The sequence below is a fragment of the Carettochelys insculpta genome, chromosome 6 (assembly GCF_033958435.1).
Source record: "Carettochelys insculpta isolate YL-2023 chromosome 6, ASM3395843v1, whole genome shotgun sequence".
Lineage (NCBI taxonomy): Eukaryota > Metazoa > Chordata > Testudines > Carettochelyidae > Carettochelys > Carettochelys insculpta.
Genome location: NC_134142.1, coordinates 119,478,168 through 119,496,287, shown reverse-complemented (window position 1 = coordinate 119,496,287; position 18,120 = coordinate 119,478,168). Strand labels below are relative to the sequence as shown.

General features: G+C 54.9%; 1 protein-coding gene and 2 long non-coding RNA genes across 4 annotated transcripts; 1 reads left to right on the top strand and 2 right to left on the bottom strand.

Moving 5' to 3' along the window:
• The first annotated feature begins 555 nt into the window (after positions 1-555).
• CARNS1 (carnosine synthase 1) lies at positions 556-12,363 on the top strand. Its single transcript, XM_074998063.1, has 6 exons — positions 556-1,055; positions 1,457-1,655; positions 2,252-2,337; positions 3,366-3,597; positions 5,661-5,932; positions 8,647-12,363. Exons 1-6 carry the CDS (start codon positions 573-575, stop codon positions 9,880-9,882), a joined length of 2,508 nt encoding a protein of 835 aa, XP_074854164.1. The 5' UTR covers positions 556-572; the 3' UTR covers positions 9,883-12,363.
• LOC142014857 (uncharacterized) lies at positions 5,783-18,040 on the bottom strand. 2 transcript variants are annotated; one of them, XR_012646061.1, is made up of 4 exons: positions 17,678-18,040; positions 9,382-9,515; positions 6,518-6,627; positions 5,783-5,919 (listed from the first exon to the last, which is right to left on the bottom strand). It is a non-coding gene; the product is annotated as an uncharacterized LOC142014857 (long non-coding RNA). The 2 variants fall into 2 exon arrangements; XR_012646060.1 differs by lacking the exon at positions 17,678-18,040 and adding an exon at positions 9,604-9,742.
• LOC142014858 (uncharacterized) lies at positions 12,373-17,607 on the bottom strand. The gene is made up of 3 exons (XR_012646062.1): positions 15,574-17,607; positions 14,595-14,732; positions 12,373-14,284 (listed from the first exon to the last, which is right to left on the bottom strand). It is a non-coding gene; the product is annotated as an uncharacterized LOC142014858 (long non-coding RNA).
• Positions 18,041-18,120: the final 80 nt, after the last annotated feature.

The following is an 18,120-nucleotide window of genomic DNA, read 5'->3' as shown; positions in this document are numbered from 1 at the left end:
TTGCCGCCGCCGCCGCCACCACCACCCCCATGTGAAAAAGCCGCCCTTTAAGCTCAGGAAGACACACTTGCATATCTCCCTGTGGGATAATCCCAAACTTCCCCCTCCCTGAGGAGAGAGTTGGAAACAAAGAGTTGTAATCTGATAGCTGACCTTTTGCTTCAAGCATGCCAATATACAGACAGTCCTCCAGGACACAGAAATCAAATCATTCACTTAAAAAATAATTTATTCACAAAACAAAAGATGAAAGAGATACCAAGACAGTCAATAAGCATACTTGGTTGCTGCGTACAATAAAGCAACTCAAAACATCAAGGTTAGAGCGCAGAGAATTACTTCCCGGGGATTCAGCTTAGAAGTTAGAGAGTACAGGGGGGAAAAATCATCACCCAGCCTGAGAAATTCCACACCAAATCTACAATACAAAAAACCTGATCACATCTCACTACAGTTTTCCTTTCTGCTTCCATACCTATGCTCTGATTGGGACGTGGCCAGGATATTTACTGGATTCGTCACCATGAACCTTTCCCCTTCTCCATCTCTCCCTGCCCTACTGCCCAGGTAACATGCTGCTGTGCCTGTCGCCCAGCTGGCTGACCAAGGTGCCCTCGGAGCAGCATGCCGGCGAGTCATCCCTGATGGTCTCCAAGGCTGTCTCCTTCGAGCGGGGCGGGCGCACGTGCCTGGACGAGTTCTCGCCCCCGCGCCGCGTCACCTACTTCCTGGGCTCCTTCGGGCTGTGCAAGGAGCTCAGGCAGTCGGCGCGGGAGCTGGCTCGCAACCTGGACTGCCCCACGGGAGGCTTGGGGGAGCTGGCCCGCCTGCTGGAGGACAAGCTGCTGACACGCCAGTTGCTGGACCAGCGGGCCCAGGTGGGGGTGCCGCTCACGCTGGCCTTCACCTTCAAGCGGCTGCGCCTGCTGCAGGACGTGACTGCCAAGCGCTCTGTCCACGTGGTGGAGCTCAGCGGCAAGGAGGGGCAGGAGAACCTCATCCAGGAGGAGACTGAAGCCTTTTTGCAGGGCAAAGCTATGGAGCCCTATAGCCAGGTGAGCCTCCTGGGGGAGCAGGGCAGGGCCCTGTAGCCAGGTGAGCCCGTCTGGGGTTGGGGGGACGATGGTGCAACCAGGTGAGTCTGACGGGTGGGCGGCAGGGCCCTGCAGCCAGGTGAATCTAACAGAGGTGGAGCACAGATCCCGCAGTGGAAGGGGACCTTCTAGAGTCAGGTGAGCCTGTGAGGAGCTGGGGCCCGCAGCTAGCAGGGAGGGAGTTAGGGGGGCGTCCTACACCTGAGGTAGGGGACCCTCTACGAGGGGAAGATCCATGGGGAAGGGAGAGACGGGACCCCTATGGGTAGCGACTGGGCTAGGTAGGTGCCCTGAGGCAGGGCTCTATTGGGAGAGCTGTGTTGGGTTGGCCCCACTGAGCAGCATGCTGTCACCTGCTGCAGGTGGTGGTGAAGGCATCGGGCTGGTGCTGGAGTGGGACCCGTGCTGTGACCTTCCACGCCAAGACGGAGCAGGCTGACGTGCTGCAGGCTGTGCTGGCGCTGCTGGAGACCCTGGAGGAGGAGGAGAGCATCCTGCTGGAGGCCTTCATCCCCACCACCCGCCTCACCCAGCCCGAAGCCCCCAACAGCACCTACCCAAGTAAGGGACTCCCCTGGCTGGAGAGACTCACACCTTGTCACCTGTCCTGCAGCCGCCACAGTATACTGAGCCCACCTCCACCTGGGCCTGGCCTTTGGAGCTGGTGCCAGGGCAAGAAAAACCAGGATGCAGTTGGTGTTAGCTTGGGATACGGGGAGGGCGGGGGGGCAGTATGTCATATTGGAATCCCATAATCCCCTAGGCGGCTGCCACTACCATATTGTGCTAAGGCAGAGGCTGTCATACTGGGGCCGTGGGGAACAGCTGCCATGTGTTCTGGGAGAGTCAGCCCTACCAGAATCCCTCAGGATGTAGGGCACCGCTCTGTGCAGCTGATTTGCATGAATCCTGATGCCATTTCTTTCTCCGCCCTCCTTGCTGCTTCTTGCCACCTTTCTGCTCCCTTCTTCTGTCCTGCTCCATTCCTCCACCCATCTCTTCTCTCCCCGTCACACCTGCCCTTTGTTTTCTCCACCCCGTCTCTTTTTCTTCTCCCCTCTATCCCCTCCCTTTCTTTCTCCACCTCTCGCTCTCTGTCCTTTTCTCCCTTCCCTTATTTGCCCCTCTGACCTTCCCTCCCCACCTCGCCCTCCTAGGCAGCACATCTCCGAGGCCTGACCTGGCGATCCGGATCTGCACTGTTGTCTGCAGATCCTGGGGTGACCAGCCTCTGCTGAGCAAGGTAACGGGGCAGCCGTGAATATGCGCCCCTCATCTCACCCTGCCAAAGCTGCCTGGGCCCCTTGCCCCACAGTTAGCCTCAGGATTGGGCAGGGGGTGACATGGTACAAGGCTGGGGATCACTCATGCCCTGTCCATGGACAAACACAGCAGCAGCTCCACGTGTAAGTGTAACCCACACACCTAGGCATAGTTCACTGCCCCTGCAGTGGCACCTCAACCACTTACAGAGAGAAAGAATAAGTCTCCTCCACAGATGTAGCTGAGCCAGGTGGCTTTTAGCTCAAAATATAGAGGCTCCTGCATCAGCTCTAGAGGTCTCAGGTTTGAGTCCACCACTGGGCAGTTACATAAAGAAATGTGGTATGGGGCCTTTCCCCTCTAGAGGGTTCTGGCTCTGATCCTGGCCAAGGAGGGTGGAACTGGCTTGCTGAGGAGAGCAGGGAATGAGATGTGAGAGTTTTCAAGAGGACACTTGTCTTTAGTCTGGTCCAAGGATGGATGGACTGTCTAGCTCAGGGAGATGGGACATGGTCTTTTCCTGTCTCAGGGTTGCTGGCTCCAGTCTGGCCCTGATGGGTGACTGGCTGGCTCAGGACAATGGGTAAAGTTATATGGAGCCTTTCGTGACTAATTTGGTGTAAAAGCCAAATGTACTTAATATAATGGGCGAAAATCTCGTAATGGAAAACCTCATCACTATTGTTACTTGTGACCTTTGAACCCAGGTCAGGTGGAGGTCAAAGGTCATAAAATCACCTTTCCCCTCCTGCCTGCAGTGTGTGCCTCTGGGTTTATTTTGTCTCATATTCAGCCCTCTCCCCACCCTTGCATATGGTACATTCCATTTCCTGAGTGGGAGAAAAGAGCCTCAGCCAATCAGGGATCTTGGAATTGTGAGGCACCTGAAGGATCTGATTGGCTAGCATGCAGCTTGTTCCCTGGATGACCTCAGGGGCAGCTTCCACTGCGTATGTTGCCGGGGGGAGGTGTGGGGTTTTCATGGCACGGGTTTTGTACCTTCCTTAGGTGGTCTGCAGCGTGGGACGGGCCGATAAGCCCCTGAAGCACCAGGCCACGGTGCCGCAGAGTCTGGAGAGCGGCCTGCGGCAGCAGGGGATAACAGACAAGGCCCAGATAGCTGCCATTCATGCCCAGATCAAGCACAAGGCTGAGGCTGCCATGACGGCCTTCCTGGAGATGGAGGCAGGGCTGTCAGTGGAGGAGCGGGGAGGCCGGAAGGCCCAGACTGATGTGATTGGTGAGCTGCCCTGTCAACCACTGCTGTTAACTATTTAGAGGGAGTCGGAGAATTCACAAGAGCTTAATTGTTATTCATCCAATCAGAGGTGATCCAGAGCCGGGGCCCCTCCCAGTGCATCCTCTGATGGGTGGGGTGGGACAGAGCTGGCTGTGTTGCATCAGCTGCAATAAAATTCTGCCCCTCCACACGTTAAGTGAGACTCTGGCTGCACCAGAACAAAGGGCCTGGCTGGGCTAGGGGTATGTCCCCGGTTCTTTGGCCATGTGGTCTGTTAAAGGGCCAGGGAGCTACTGCCCTTGGCAGGGCCCGGGGAGGATGGCACCTTGACAGCCAGAGCTTCACTGGCCAGCTGGGACCTTCAGAAAATGTTTTGGGCCGGAACCCTTCCAACTCTATATCCCGTTGACAGTAGCCATGTGCCTTGTGCTGAACCAGCTGGGCTGGGAGCCCCCTAGCGGGTAGTTCTGGAATAGACCACCCCTGTGAATCTTTCTAAGGAGCGAGATATGAAAATCAAAAGTCTGACATAACTTTGGATGGTAAAAGAGAGGTAGATGTGTTAGTCTGCACTCCAACAAAACAAAGAAGCAGAAATGTAGCACTTTAAAGACTAACAAAATGATTTATTTGGTGATGAACTTTCGTGGGACAGACCCACTTCTTCAGATCTTTGGACGATCTCTCCTCACATGGAAGACAGTCCAGGCCTCTTCCAAAAAAATAAGCTTTTGGACTCACTGAGAACTTGTGGCCATTCAGAATATTCCTTCCTTGGATCACTTAGGAATTTGCAATCTTTCAGGTTCATTGGCCCGTTCTTGTATTATGAAAGATGGGGCAAGAAGTTTCTGACCTGTTTTCTCTCCAACTAATTTCATAAGAGTTTAAGGCCAGAAGGTTTTTAAGGCCCAGTTTCAAAAAGCCCTAGCTGGGATGATTGAATTGGGATTGGTTCTGTTTGAATCACATGGTTGGATTAGATGTTCCCATGAGGTCTCTTCCAAACCTAATCTTCCATGAAGTTCTGCGTCTTGTCCTGTACCAGAGGTTGGACTAGATGATCACAGGGATGGGATGGATTCTTCATCGCTGGCAGTTTTAAAACCAAGAGTAAATGTTGTTTTGTTTTTTTTTCCCTGAAAGATCTGCTCTAATTCAAACAGGAATTAGCTCAGGGAAGTTGGAGGAAAGGATGGTGATCAGGAACAGTCAGTGTCGATACACCAAGGACAAGACATGCTTGACCTACCTGATTGTCTTATATGATGGGATAATGTAGATTGCAGATGCCACTAAGATGGGGGGAGATATATATAAGTGGAGGATAGGGATCGGGTCCAGAGTGACCTAGACAAATTGGAGGATTGCATCAAAAGAAATCTGAGGAAGTTCAACCAGGACAAGTGCAAAGTCCTGCACTTAGGATGGAAGAATCCTACAAGCTGGGGACCGATTAAATGACTATTCTGCAGAAAAGGACATGGGATTACAGTGGATGAGAAGCTGGATATGGGTCAACAGTGTGCCCTTGTTGCTAAGAAGGCTAATGTGATATTGGTCTGCCTTAGTAGGAGCATTGCCAGCAGATTGAGGGAAGTGATTATTTCCCTGCATTTGGCTCTGGTGAGGCCACCTCTGGAGTATTGTATCCAGTTTGGGGACCCCCACTACAGGAAGGATGTAGACAGCTTGGAATAAGTTGCCTAGGAAGGCGGTGGAATCTCTGTCCTTACAGGTTTTTAAGGCCCAGTTTCACAAAGCCCTGGCTGGGATGATTGGTTCTGTTTGAAGCACATGGTTGGATTAGATGTTCCCATGAGGTCTCTTCCAAACCTAATCTTCCATGAAGTTCTGCGTCTTGTCCTGTGCCAGAGGTCGGACTACATGATCACAGGGATCCCTTTTGACCTTGGAATCCACAAATCTGCTTCATCCAGCAACTCCTGCAATTCCAGTGGGGGTGTGTGGTCAGGGTCTCTGTGTCATGCTCTCTGGTTGGCCCTGGCTGCTATTGTGCATCCATCCTGGCCATTCCCTTGATTGGGTCATTCTCACTGTAGGCGTGGATTTCCTCCTCACCTCGTCAGAGCAGGTGCTGAAGCTGGTGGCCCTGGAGATGAATTCTCATCTGTGCCTGGAGACCTGCGCTCTGCTGGAGTCCATGGGCCAGGCCGTGGGGGCATCGGCAGGCGAGTCCTCACGCCCCCTGGTGGAGACAATGTTGCGGCGTGCGCAGTGCCACCTCATGGAGGGGAAGCATGTGCTGGTGATCGGGGCTGGAGGATTCAGCAAAAGGTTCATCTGGGAGGCAGCCAGGACCTACGGGATAAAAGTAAGATGCAGAAACTGGGCCTCATGCCGCCCAGCACAGCCCCCCGCCTCCTGCCCCAGAGCGGTGCTAAAGGGAGATGGCTCTCGATAGCAATGTGTCCAATCCAACAAGGCATGGCCGGCACTGGGAAAGACAAAGCCAACAGCGGAGGATGGGAATTCACTCCCACACACTTTCCAGCCACTGGGGGAGTCTTCCCAGCCTCCTTCCCCCACATCCTAGCCAGCCTCCATCACCCTGACCACAGAAAGGCTCCCCACTGCCTCCCTTCATACCAGCCAGCCCCTTCTGACATCCTAGCCCTGGGGGGAGTCCCCTGAGTCTGCCCCCATCCCAAGCACCCAGGGGCTCCCCCTTCATCCAAGCTGGAGAGAAACTGCATCCAGTCTCTGCCAGGGGACTGTCCCAGCACAGACCATAGGGAATGTGCTTCTTCCAGGGTGAGCTGGGGATAATCTGTGCTGACCCCTTGTCAGGTTGGGTGCTGGGGGTCTGAAAATGGTGCATTGTGGGAAGTGATTGGGAGCAGGATCTCTGGGGTGCTGAGCTGGAAGGGACATCAGCCAGAGTATTAACCATGGGTACCTTTGTGCATGTGGCTGCTCCAGCTCTATCCCGTAGGACTACAGCTCAGACCTCTCTGCTGAGGGAGTGGGAATGCCTCCAGCAGCACAACAGGGTGTCCCATAATATCTCTGGATGAGAAAATCACCTTAACTCTGATCCTGGCTGTCCGCCACCATCGGATCCATAATCAGCCCAGCCTGCAGCTCCAAGTCACTGGGGCATGGGTGTCTTATCTCTGCCCAGGAACTTCTCTGTTCTAAATCACTGGGACCACTCAGGGAGCCTGCAGCTTTTGCTGTCCCTTCCCTTGGGACCATGCCCGCCCCCACATGCCTCTTCTTCAAGGCCGTCTGGGCACAGGGGAAGTGGAACTGAATGTCAGCTGGGGAAGGACTACTAGGGATGGGACTGGGAGAAGAGGAGATAAGTGGTTGACCCCAGACAGAAAAGAACCAGGTTCCAGCCCAAATACTGAACTGAGGCAAATACAACCTGTGATGGTTGCTGCTTTCGGCGTCAAGGAACAGTTTGTGTCCTAGACCAGCACCAAGCCGTGATGGGAGCCAGGAGCAAGTAATCTGGCCCATCTCCAGCCCCATTGGAGGGGGCAAAAGGTGGGCAGTTCTGCCCCCAGCCTGTAAGTGCCGGACATTCCTGCAAAAGTGATCTGCAGTGAAATAGTTAATAGTGCTGTCATTTCTGGGCTCCACAGTGGACCTTCCCTGCAAGGGTAATTAACATTTCCATACAAACATCATTAGGATCCAGAGTCAGCACGCCCCAGACTTGACACAAAGCTCTAGCAGTTAAAGATCTCATGAGGCCAGCTCAGAGCCTCCCCGCACCCTCCCCTCCCAAAGCCTAGGCCAACTGGCTCTGCTTATAGAGATGTGAGGAAAGGTTGCACAGTCCCACGTCCCAGCCACACATGCCAAGTTCAGTTAGCTGGGCCATGGGCACGCCTGTGTGCTATCCCAGCCCATCCCCTCCACAGCTCTATTCTCTTGGCAGCAGCTCCAAGTTGGTTCTTTGGGGTTCAGCCCTCTGTGCCGAGGTGGTGGCCAGCAGCCAGGTTGGGGTGCCCATCAGTTTCAGTGCTGGCCCTGCTCCTCCAGCAGCTGGTCCCTCCCCAAAGCCCCTGCTCCAGGGGCGGGGGAACAGTGTGTATCGTGGGCGTGCTGAGAGCCACGGAACCAAACTGCCACCCTGGTACATAATGGAAACCACTTCAAGTCAGGGGGTGCTGCAGCTCCCCCCGCACCCCGAGTTCCAGCAGCTGTGCCCTGCACACTACTGGAAGCTGCCACATGGGGCTTGTTCAGGGAGAGCTTTGAACATGGACCTTTTGCCCCCCGCCCCCCCCATCCCTGGCCTGGATGGAAAGTCCCATCTCCTCTTGCCTTGGGGCCCAGGAATGCCCCAGGAGCGGGACACGAGTGCTTCATCTTGCCACATGACTCCTATGGGAGATTGCACAGTTTCTCCCCCCTGCCCCCATGGGGCCTGGGCACAAGTGGACCATTCCCATTCTACTCCCCCCCTCCTGGGCACGCGTCGACCACTCCATGTTCTTACTTCACCCCACGACATAAGTGGACCATTCCGGATCCCCCCCGCCCCCAGCCTTCCTGGGTGCCAGTTGACAATTCCATCTCACCACTGACCTGGGCTAGGCAGGAGTGGATCATTCCATTTCCGCCCTCTACCACAGGAGGCCAGGGTGTGAGTGGAAGCTTATCCTGTCTCTTCCCCTCCCCCACTCCACGAAGCCTGGGCGTGAGCAAACTATTCCCTCGCCCTCCCTGGACACAGGTGGACCATTCCATTGCCTTCCCACGCCCCATCCCCTCTCCCTCTCTAGACAGGTGTGGATCATTCCTCCATCTGCTCCCCCCATGGGGTCTTGAGGCACGTGGACTGTTCCATCCCCCGCCCCCAACTCCTGGGTTGTGGATGCAAGTGGAATGCTCCATTTGCACCCCACCATAGGGTGTGGATGTGCCCCATGGACAATCCCATTTTTGCTGTTCCTGCAGGGGGGGCATAGAGCTCTGCTTGCCCCAGTCCTTAATGACCCCGTTTGGTCTCTCTTCCCTCTCTCTACATCTCTCCCCCCATCCCCTCCCTGTGCCCCCCCCCCACTCCAGATCCACCTGGTGGAGTCAAACCCCAACCACTTTGCCTCACAGCTGGTGCATACATTCATCCACTATGACAGCAGGGAGCACAGGCGGGACGAGGAGCACGCCCAGCGGCTGGTGGGGCTGGTGCGGGAGCGGGGCCTGCACCTGGACGGCTGCCTCTCCTACTGGGATGACTGCATGGTGCTGACAGCCCTGGTGTGTGAGCAGCTGGGCCTGCGCTGCAGCCCCGTGGCTGCCATGCGGTTGGCCAAGCAGAAGAGCCGCACCCACCAACACCTGCTGCGCCGGCGGAAGGAAGCGCCGCTTGGCTGGGCCTCGGAGGCCCTCTACGCCGTGCCCTGCTGCCACGTGGAGAGCCACACTGATGTGGAGCGGGCTGCCCGCTACCTCCCCTTCCCTGGCGTCATGAAGCTGGAGTATGGCGCGGGCGCCGTGGGGGTCAAGCTGGTGGAGGACGTGCAGCAGTGTCACCTGCACTTTGAGAAGATCTCCCGGGATTTGCAGCAGGATGCGGACTGCCCGGGCATTGGGCTGGGCTGGGGCAACAGCATGCTGCTGATGGAGTACCTCGGCGGCACGGAGCACGATGTGGACATTGTGGTCTACGACGGGCGCATGCTGGCTGCCTTCGTCTCTGACAACGGGCCCACGTGCATGCCTCACTTCATGGAGACGGCGGCCAGCATGCCCACCTGCCTGGCACCCGACCGTGAGGCCCAGCTGGTGCGAGCTGCCTACCAGTGCTGCTTGGGCTGCGGCCTGACCGACGGCGTCTTCAATGTGGAACTCAAGATGACGGCAGCTGGGCCCAAGCTCATCGAGATCAACCCCCGCATGGGCGGCTTCTACCTGCGTGACTGGATCCAGGCCATCTATGGGGTGGACATGATGTTTGCCTCAGTCATGGTGGCCTGCAGCGTGCCCCCGCTGCTTCCCACCCGCGCCCAGCCCTGCACCCACCTGGTGGGTGTTATGTGCATAGCGTCGCAGCACCTGCAGGCCCTCAAGTCCACAGCCAGCGTGGAGACGCTGCAGGCGCTGCATGAGCGCGGGGTCATCCGCCTCAACCTGCTGAAGGAGGAGCTAGTCGCCTATGAATACGAAGAACCCTACTGTAACGTGGCCTGCGCTGGCCCCAGCCGGCGTGAGGCCTGCCTCAGGTTGCTGGGTGTGTGCCAGGTGCTGGGCATCGACTCGCCCCGCTATCCCGTCTCCCACTTCCTCTCCCACTTCAAATAGCACCCAGGGACCCCCAGGAAGGGGGCGATCCTGCTGTCACTGTCCTGTCCCATCCTCCCCTCCCCCTCCCCCACCCAGCTGCTTCCCCTAGGGCATGGGTGTCCAACCTTTTGGCTTGCCTGGGACGCATTGAGTGAAGAGGAATTGTCTTGGGCCGCACATAAAATATATAATATAGTTTATGTATATAAATCACATAATAATGTTAAGAGTTTACAATCTTGTGGGGCCACATTACTAGCTGTCCAGGGTCGCGGGTTGGACACGCCTGCCCTAGGGCCTGCTGGGCTCAGATCCATCCTGGAGGAGCCTCTTGGCCCACTTTCTGGGTGGGTCCCCAGCAGCCAGGGTACTGGTGTTCATGTTATGTGGTTCCTCTATATCCCAGTGTTTGGGGTCAAGGTTTTCCAGCAGTTGCCCCCTTTTGTCATCCCTGGTAGGATTCATGCCTGCTTCTGTGTGTGACATGGGATTGCATCAGCATGGCTGGGTCCTGTTCCCTGTGGGCCCCTCCAGCTCCCCCTTCCCCAGCTTCTCTGTCCTCCTCCTTCAGTTCCCCTCCCCCAGCTGCCTTGTCGCCTGCCTGGGATGATCCATGTGCTTCCCACCTTCGCCCCAGACACTGCTGACTCCTTCCCCAGTAAGATCCTGCCATTGGCTCCTGCAACTAAGCCACGCAGCCCCAGGAAGGGCCTGAACTCTGCGCTGGAGTCTGTTCAGCGATTGGGAGGGAGTGGGGAGGGGAAGGGTTAAGGAGCAGAGACTTAAGGCTACAAGTGACCCTACGATAACCAACTACCCTGCACCTGTTCCCTGCTCCCCCCCATGCTCCTCAGCTGCCCTGTCTTGGCAAACCGCTAAATGAAACCCTTCTCCCCCAGCGTGCAACCCTACGAAAACAAACCACTGTACCCAACCCCTCTGGTGCTTGTCTGCAATCCAGCTGATAGCACCAAGCCATGTACAACCTGCCCAAGCACACGTCAGCAACCCTCCAATAACAAACAGGACATGCAATCCCCCTTGGCAACCCTCCAATAACAAACCATGCCATGCAACCCCTGCTTTGTCAGCAACCCACCGCAGGCACCCCTTGCCATGCTCAGCCGCCGTTGGACAATACACAACAATTGTGGGCGGAGCCACAGCCCTGGCCCTACAGTAACACATGCTGGATGAGAACTCCTCATCAGGAAACCTGCAAGCCTGAGATGATGCCCTGCATCCCCAGCACTTAACCAGCCTGTGATGATGAGGAAACCCTACTCAGGCCATTGAGCAATAACAGAGCTCTAGAGCAGCTCTAGGGCAGCTTTGTGCTAACTAACCGGCAGGCCTGGCCCCAGAGAAGGACAAAGCTCATACACTAATGAACAGGCACACCCTCCAACAGCCCCAGTACCTGTGAGTGACCCTACAATAACCAGTGTACATAGCCCTTAGCCCCACAAGGGACCCTATAGTAAGCAAAGCAGTGCTTAACCGGCAATAACAATAACAGTACATATAGCCACCGTGTCCCAGAGTGACCCTACAACAACACACCAGCGCATAGCTACCAGTGACCCTTCAGTAGTGACAAACCAGCACACACAGCCCTGGCATCGCAGAAGTGTCCCTACAATAATATCCAACCAGACAACACAGCACCTAGCTTCTGTCAATGGCCCTATAATGAGCAAACTAGTGTGCAGCCCCAGGAGAGACCCTGCAATAAACATACCAGCGTGCATAGCCCTAGCATCCCGAGTAACCCTACAATAACAAGGCAGTGCATAGTCCCCAGAGAGTCTTCCTTTATAACACCAGCCTATGTAGCCTGTCACCCACCAGTAACAAACTAGCTAAAGTAGAAGGAAGCAAGCCTCAGGTGTAGAGGATGCTGGGTCAGTCCTCTTCCTCTTTAAGAGCTCCTGGATTCCTGCTGCTTCCACCCTGACTGATGTCATGGCTGCTGTGGAAAGAGAGAGTGAGGTCACTGAGGCAGTGATGACATCATCCGCAAAGGGTGGGGCATCCGGAAAGTTGGAAGTTCCAAAGGGGCAGGGGTCCTGAACCAGGGAGGAAGGTGGGAAACAGGAAGTGACATCACCATGGTGCCTGTAGCCATGGCATCCCATGTCAGGGTACCCAAGGATGGGGGCATTAGTGAACCTGTCCCCCTGTCAACATGGGCTGGAGTGCCTCGGGACACTCCCCAGCTATGTGTCCTTCCGCCATCTCTGTAACTGGCATCAGACAGACAAAATAGTCCCTCCCCAATAAAATGCCATGTGCAAACATGCAGGTCCCCGAAGCATTATTGACACCCTGAGCCACAGCAGGGTAGGAAGAAGATTCAGCAGTCAAGGAAGAGCAAGATGCAGAGGGAGCCTGTGCCCTGAAGAGGAAGGAGAAGAAATCACCAGCTGTGCCCCTTTTGTTTGCAGGGTCTGTCCCCAGCAACAACTCCAGCACCATGGGAGTCAGCACCATTTCCCAGGGGCTACCTGGGCGCCACCTTCCCTCGTCCTGGAGCCGCCCTCTCCTTGGGCTCACTGGATGAGTTCTTGCAGCAAAGAAGATGATGGCTGCTGAGGTGGTCACCTTCCGGGCCTTCTCCCTGGTCCTGCCTTTTCCAGCAGCTTCTGGGATTCGACAGAGTCCATAGTGCCATCCACCTGCAGGGCCTCCCCTCTGGCTCAGCATTCCTTGGAGCCCAGTCCAGAATGGGGGAAAGCCTGGCGTGCCTCAGCTGGCCCTGGCTCCAGCGCCATCCTGGACAACAGTCAGGACTCCTTCACCAGGCCCCTTCTCTGCCTCCAGACTTGCCCAGTCCCTGGCACAAGCAGCCTTTGTGGCTAGGGCAGAATTATTCTCTCCAGCTGCACACCCATCTACTACCCAGCAGGGCCTGAGGCAGGGCTGTGGGGATCAAATTCAGCTGCCTAATGCACTGGGGGGGGGGGCTGACCCAGCTGGGAAGGAAGCAGCTGCTGCCCCCAGTCAGACCCGTGGGCCCATCCAGTGTAATATCGTGGCTCTGATGGGGGCTGGTTGAAAGACAGTGCAAAGCTCTGTCATGGAGAAATGCTCATCCCCTGACACCCTCCCAAACAGTGGCCCTGGATGGACAGCCATTGCTAGCTCCGGTGCCCATCTCTCCAGTGCCTGCAAGGTGCCCCACCCTGCACCTGTGTGCTGCCCATATCCCAATGGACTTCACCAATCACTGGCAGAGAGCCCAGACCATTCCAACTCCACTTCCCAGGAGATGCCATCAGTTCTGCTCTGCGGAGCCCCCGCAAGCAGGATGGAAGTGGAGTTGTGGCTGTTGCAGGGGAGAAGGAATCTGACTGCACCCTACCCTGCATCATTGCTTCCCTGGGGATCCCCCAGCCCAGACCCCCCCTGCACCTGCCTCCAGCCATGGTGGGTGTTGGGGCAGGCTGCCTAGCTCACATCACCTGGAGGGGCAGCTCCTTCCTAGCTGTCTCCCCAGCTCCACCCTGCAGTTGGGGAAGGATGTTTGGGAGCCTGCCACTTTAAGAACACCCCTCACGCAGCAGTACCAGGAGCAGGGAGCCACCCAACCACCCCTACGCCAGCTTGGGGGAACATCTGCTTCCTCTGGGGCACCCCTTGTCCTGCAGAGCAGAGGGCCTAGGGGGCAAGCAGGGCTGTGCCTCTAGCACTGGGCAGAGCTGGCCCATAGGGAAAGGCGACTGTGCAGCCAGAGCCCAGTACGATCTCATGCCCCTGAATCAGCAGCGTCCCTCGATGGCCAGCCCAGCTCAGAGCAGGTTTGGTGGGTTGCAGCTGAGCGTGCTGGTGCCACTGTTAATGACAGGGCCCCGGCTTTGGAGCTGTGGAACACAGGCTCGCTGACTCTGCATGGCGAGAGGCAGGGGTGGCCGGGATCCGGCTGGGGACTGCGGATTGCTCCTTCCTCGCCCAGCTCAGATTTTTCCCTTCTGCGGCTGAGAAGCACGGCGGTAGGTGGCACTGCAAGGAGAGCTCACTAGGGAGCGCCGACCAGAGCAGCACGTGCTGACCCCCATGCGCCAGTGGGGCACTGCTGTGGCAGTGGAGGGGAGGGGGTGTTCAGTGCTGTGCTGTGGGGCATGGGAGCTTGGCACTGGGTGCTCGGCACTGGATGCTCTCCGTTACCAGTCAGTGCTCCTTGCTGCTTCCAACCTTACCATACCCTGGTCTGTCCCAGCCACTAACCCTCCTCTAAAGGGAGTACCGTGTTCTTGCACTGTATCCTTGCACCGTCTGGCTCCACCTAGTCCTGGCACCAGCATAATCCTTCTGCCGGGGGCAGCTGACCTCTGAGACCTTGCCTCCCCAGGAGAAGAGAAGTCAGTGACATGGGTAATGGACAGACCTCCAGGAAACTGGCTTTATCCAAACACAAGTTCTAAAACAGCAATGGGCAAACAAGAAAAGAGCAACAAGAACGATTAACGGTCTGGAGAACGTGAGCGATGGGGGAAGACTGAGGGAACTGGGCTTGTGTAGCTTAGAAAAGAGAAGACTGAGAGGGGACGTGATGGTGGTTTGCAAGTACCTCAAAGAGGGTTAGAAGGAGGAGGGGGAAGAATTGTTCTCCTTGGCCTCTGAGGCTAGGACAAGGAGCAATGGGCTAAAACTGCAGCAAGGGAGGTTTAAATTAGACATTAGGAAAAACTTCCTAACTGTCAGGGTGCTTAAACACTGGAATAAGTTACCTAGGGATGTTGTGGAATCTCCATCGCTGGAGATATTTAAGAGCAGGTTAGATAGACATCTATTGGGCATGGTCTAGATGGTGTTTGGTCCTGCCGATGACCTCTTGAAGTCCCTTCCAGTTCTAGTGTTCGATGATTCTATGAAACAACACACAACAATCTGCTTCCATGTGACTCAGGGCAACCCCAATGCCTGGTTCCGAAGAACCAACTTTGCCTCCCGAAGGTACTCTAGTCAAAGCCAAGGCAGACAGCAAACTTCCTCCTGCTCAGCCCCCTCCCTCACTCCCAGGATCTCCACCTACCAGAACATTGCAGAACCCCAAACCACCAACCAACCACTAAGTCACCTAGCAGTCAAAACTTGCTTGCACACTGAAGAGTGTGTAGTAGTGCCACCCGGTGACCTCTGCTGGAGAAGTGTCTTAAGTATAGTCCTGAAGAGCAAGGCTGGGCCAGAGTATCTTAACACAGGGCTGTGAGTGATACACACATGCTGATAGGTGAAGGGATAACTCAGCGGTTTGACCATTAGCGCCCCCAGCCCCAGGGCCGTGAGGTCAGTCCTTGAGGGGCCATTTAGGGGTTTGGGGCAAACAGATTTTTAAAAAAAAAGGACAGGATGGTGCTAGGTCCTGCTGTGAGTGCAGGGGACTGGACTTGATGACCTCTGAAGGTCCCTTCCAGCTCTAGGAGGTAAATATATCTCCAGAACCCTGGTCTCCCTGTGGCCCATAAGGAAAGGGGATGAATAGAAGGAATCACAGACTGAGGCCCGGAAGGGCCATGTAGCTTGACTTCCCCGCTACCCAAACAGAGCCCCCCCTAGGTCTCTGACAGGCTGGTTTACAGCATCTCCTCTTGGCAGATTACTAGCCTAAAAGGGGGGAAAGTCCACCACCTCTCCAGTAGCTCACCCCACATGTGCCAGGAGAAGGGTTAAAGAGATAAGGAGGAGCAATTGCTCCCTTGTTCTCACCCACAGGCAGCAGGACCTGCTTTACCCTCTGAACTGTCCTCCTCAGTGGATTCCTGAGGGCATGAGTTCTTCTTGCCAGCATCCCCACGATATCATGTGGCTGGCTCGCCAGTGCCTTTGCCAGGCTGACCTCCAGTTACAGGCGCTCAGCAGGGAGAGACAGATCACATTAAAGATCAGTATCAGAGAGGTAGCCATGTTAGTCTGTAGCTTCAGAAACAACAAGGAGTCCTGTGGCACCTTATAGACTAACAGATATTTTGGAAGAGAAGCTTTCGTGGGCAAAGACCCGCTTTATAAGATGCAAGAGTCACGGGCGGGGGAGGTCAGAGGGGTATTTAACGAGTGGGGTCCCAGTAAAACGGAGGGCCAGAGCTGACTAGGTCTATTCAGAAAGGTGGAAATGGCCCAGTATCAACAGTACCTATCAAAAGAGAAAAAACCAAGTCAGATCAGACGGGGATGTGAGCCTTTGTCAGAGTCTAATGGGGAGATATTAACACCCAGGGCAGAGAAGCTGCCTTTGTAAGCTGTGAGCCACTCCCAGTCTCTGTTTAATCCATGGTTAATGGAGTCAAATTTGCAAATAAATTGCAGTTCAGGGATTTCTCTCTCCATTTGATTTTTGAAATTTTTTTGTTTCAAGACTGTCACCCGTAAATCTGCCACTGAGTGTATGAAATATGCCTTGTGAGGGATTGTGGTGAAACTCTTGTAGTACAAACAGGAAATGTGGGACCACTATGCCCCTTTAACTCTCCAGCCTGGGCTGTCCCTCAGAATGCTGTGTCAATGACGAGCAGCAATCCCCACCCCAGGTGTTGTGATCACACAGCTATTGGCACATGGCACCCCACAGGCAGCTAGATTGCATAAAGCTTTCCAAGCAAGACCTGAATGATACTGAGGCACCACTAATCACCCCCAGCCTTGCAGCCCGGAAATACAGCAGCTTACAGTGCTCAAGACTCCCTTGAACAGTGCAAGCTCATCAATTAGTTCATCATGTCAACAAAGGGTAGTGGACAGGCACCAGCCCTTGTTAACCTAAAACAGGAAACAGGCATGTCGCTATCCAGGGCAGAAGAGAGTGATGGTGTCATCAACCCTCAGTACCACACACAGAGCACAGTTTCCTATCATCATATACAGGACAGTACATACAATTCAACAGGTTAATAGTTTTCAACAAATCAAGATTTCTTAAATATCCCACAAGGCATAGTTTGTACAAAACATACCACAGTCATATCACAGAGGTGAATATGGTGGTGTCAGAGTGCTATTTTGAGCTACAGAGCAACATAGGTGTAATTTGAAAACTCCTAATTTGCTGATCATTATTACTCTGATAAAATATGTATGGTAAAATATTTGCTGTACGCCACTGCAGAGGAATGCTCCCCATTGCAGAAATAGGCACAAATCAGTTCTACAAAGGTCAAATGGTTAACTCAGCCAGAGCTCTGCATAATCAAATGGACTATCACCTCGTCAAATCAGCTATTCTGTAGGAAGAAGGGCATGCGAGAGAAATTTACATCTTGACACACAGACGCTGTCTTCTAACCTCCAGCTGGGGATGACTCTCAAAGAAGAGAAGATATAAAAATGAGGAGCAGAGGCACCTAATCACCTTTCTCTCCTCATCTCTACAATGTTTAAAAGACAAACAGAAGCATTGCTGCACTGACCTTGCTGAGGGAATCCAGCCAGACTGCCGTGTAGTTACGGTGCAAAAAATGTTTTGCTTTAAATTGACATAGCTTGTTAAGTTAGGTGTTAGTTTGCATTTTGATTTTTACCGCACTGTAACTCGTTCTGACCTTTGTGCCTCATCACTTGTCAATGATAATCTCTCTGTAGTTAATACATTTATTTTTTATCAAAACGAGTGTGGGTTTGTAGCTTTTGGGAAACTCCATCTGAGACAAGAGGGTTTGTGTGTAACATTTTCTGTGAATGAAACAGTATGAACGTGACAAACAGAAGGAAAGAGCAGGACAGTACAAGAGGCACATTTCGGTACTGGTGTGAATCTGTAATACAATCCCGGAGCAGCAGGCTAGAAGCACTCACACCATGCAGCGGGGAGCAAGGTTACCTGCTGGAAGCTGTGAGAGAGCAGGCCAGCAGTGGCAGCTCTCACAGCCAAGCACTGTAAAGGGCATCCCGGGCTGGAGAGCTGAGGGGCGAGGACGCGTCTGCCCACTGCAGGGAAGGTCGCCGTTACCCCTGTGCTTGGACACCCAAGGATCTGGATCATCAGGCCAGCAGGGCCCCATGGCACTGGCACCCAGGCCGTGTGCTGGAGTCGGTGCAGGAGCCTCTGCCATGTGGGGTGCTGGGGGACGCAGGCCCGGCACTGGACAAGCGCCAATGCACAGGGCTGGCAGCCCGGACAGACCTGGAACGTGCACAAGCCCCAAGCCGTGCGGGGGCTGGGCCAGAGCTGGGGCCAGGGACAAGCTGCAGGGCCGGGCCAGCAGCACTCACCGCCCAGCCCAGCCAGGGAAGGGACCCGGGGATGGGTGGGAAAGAGGGTCC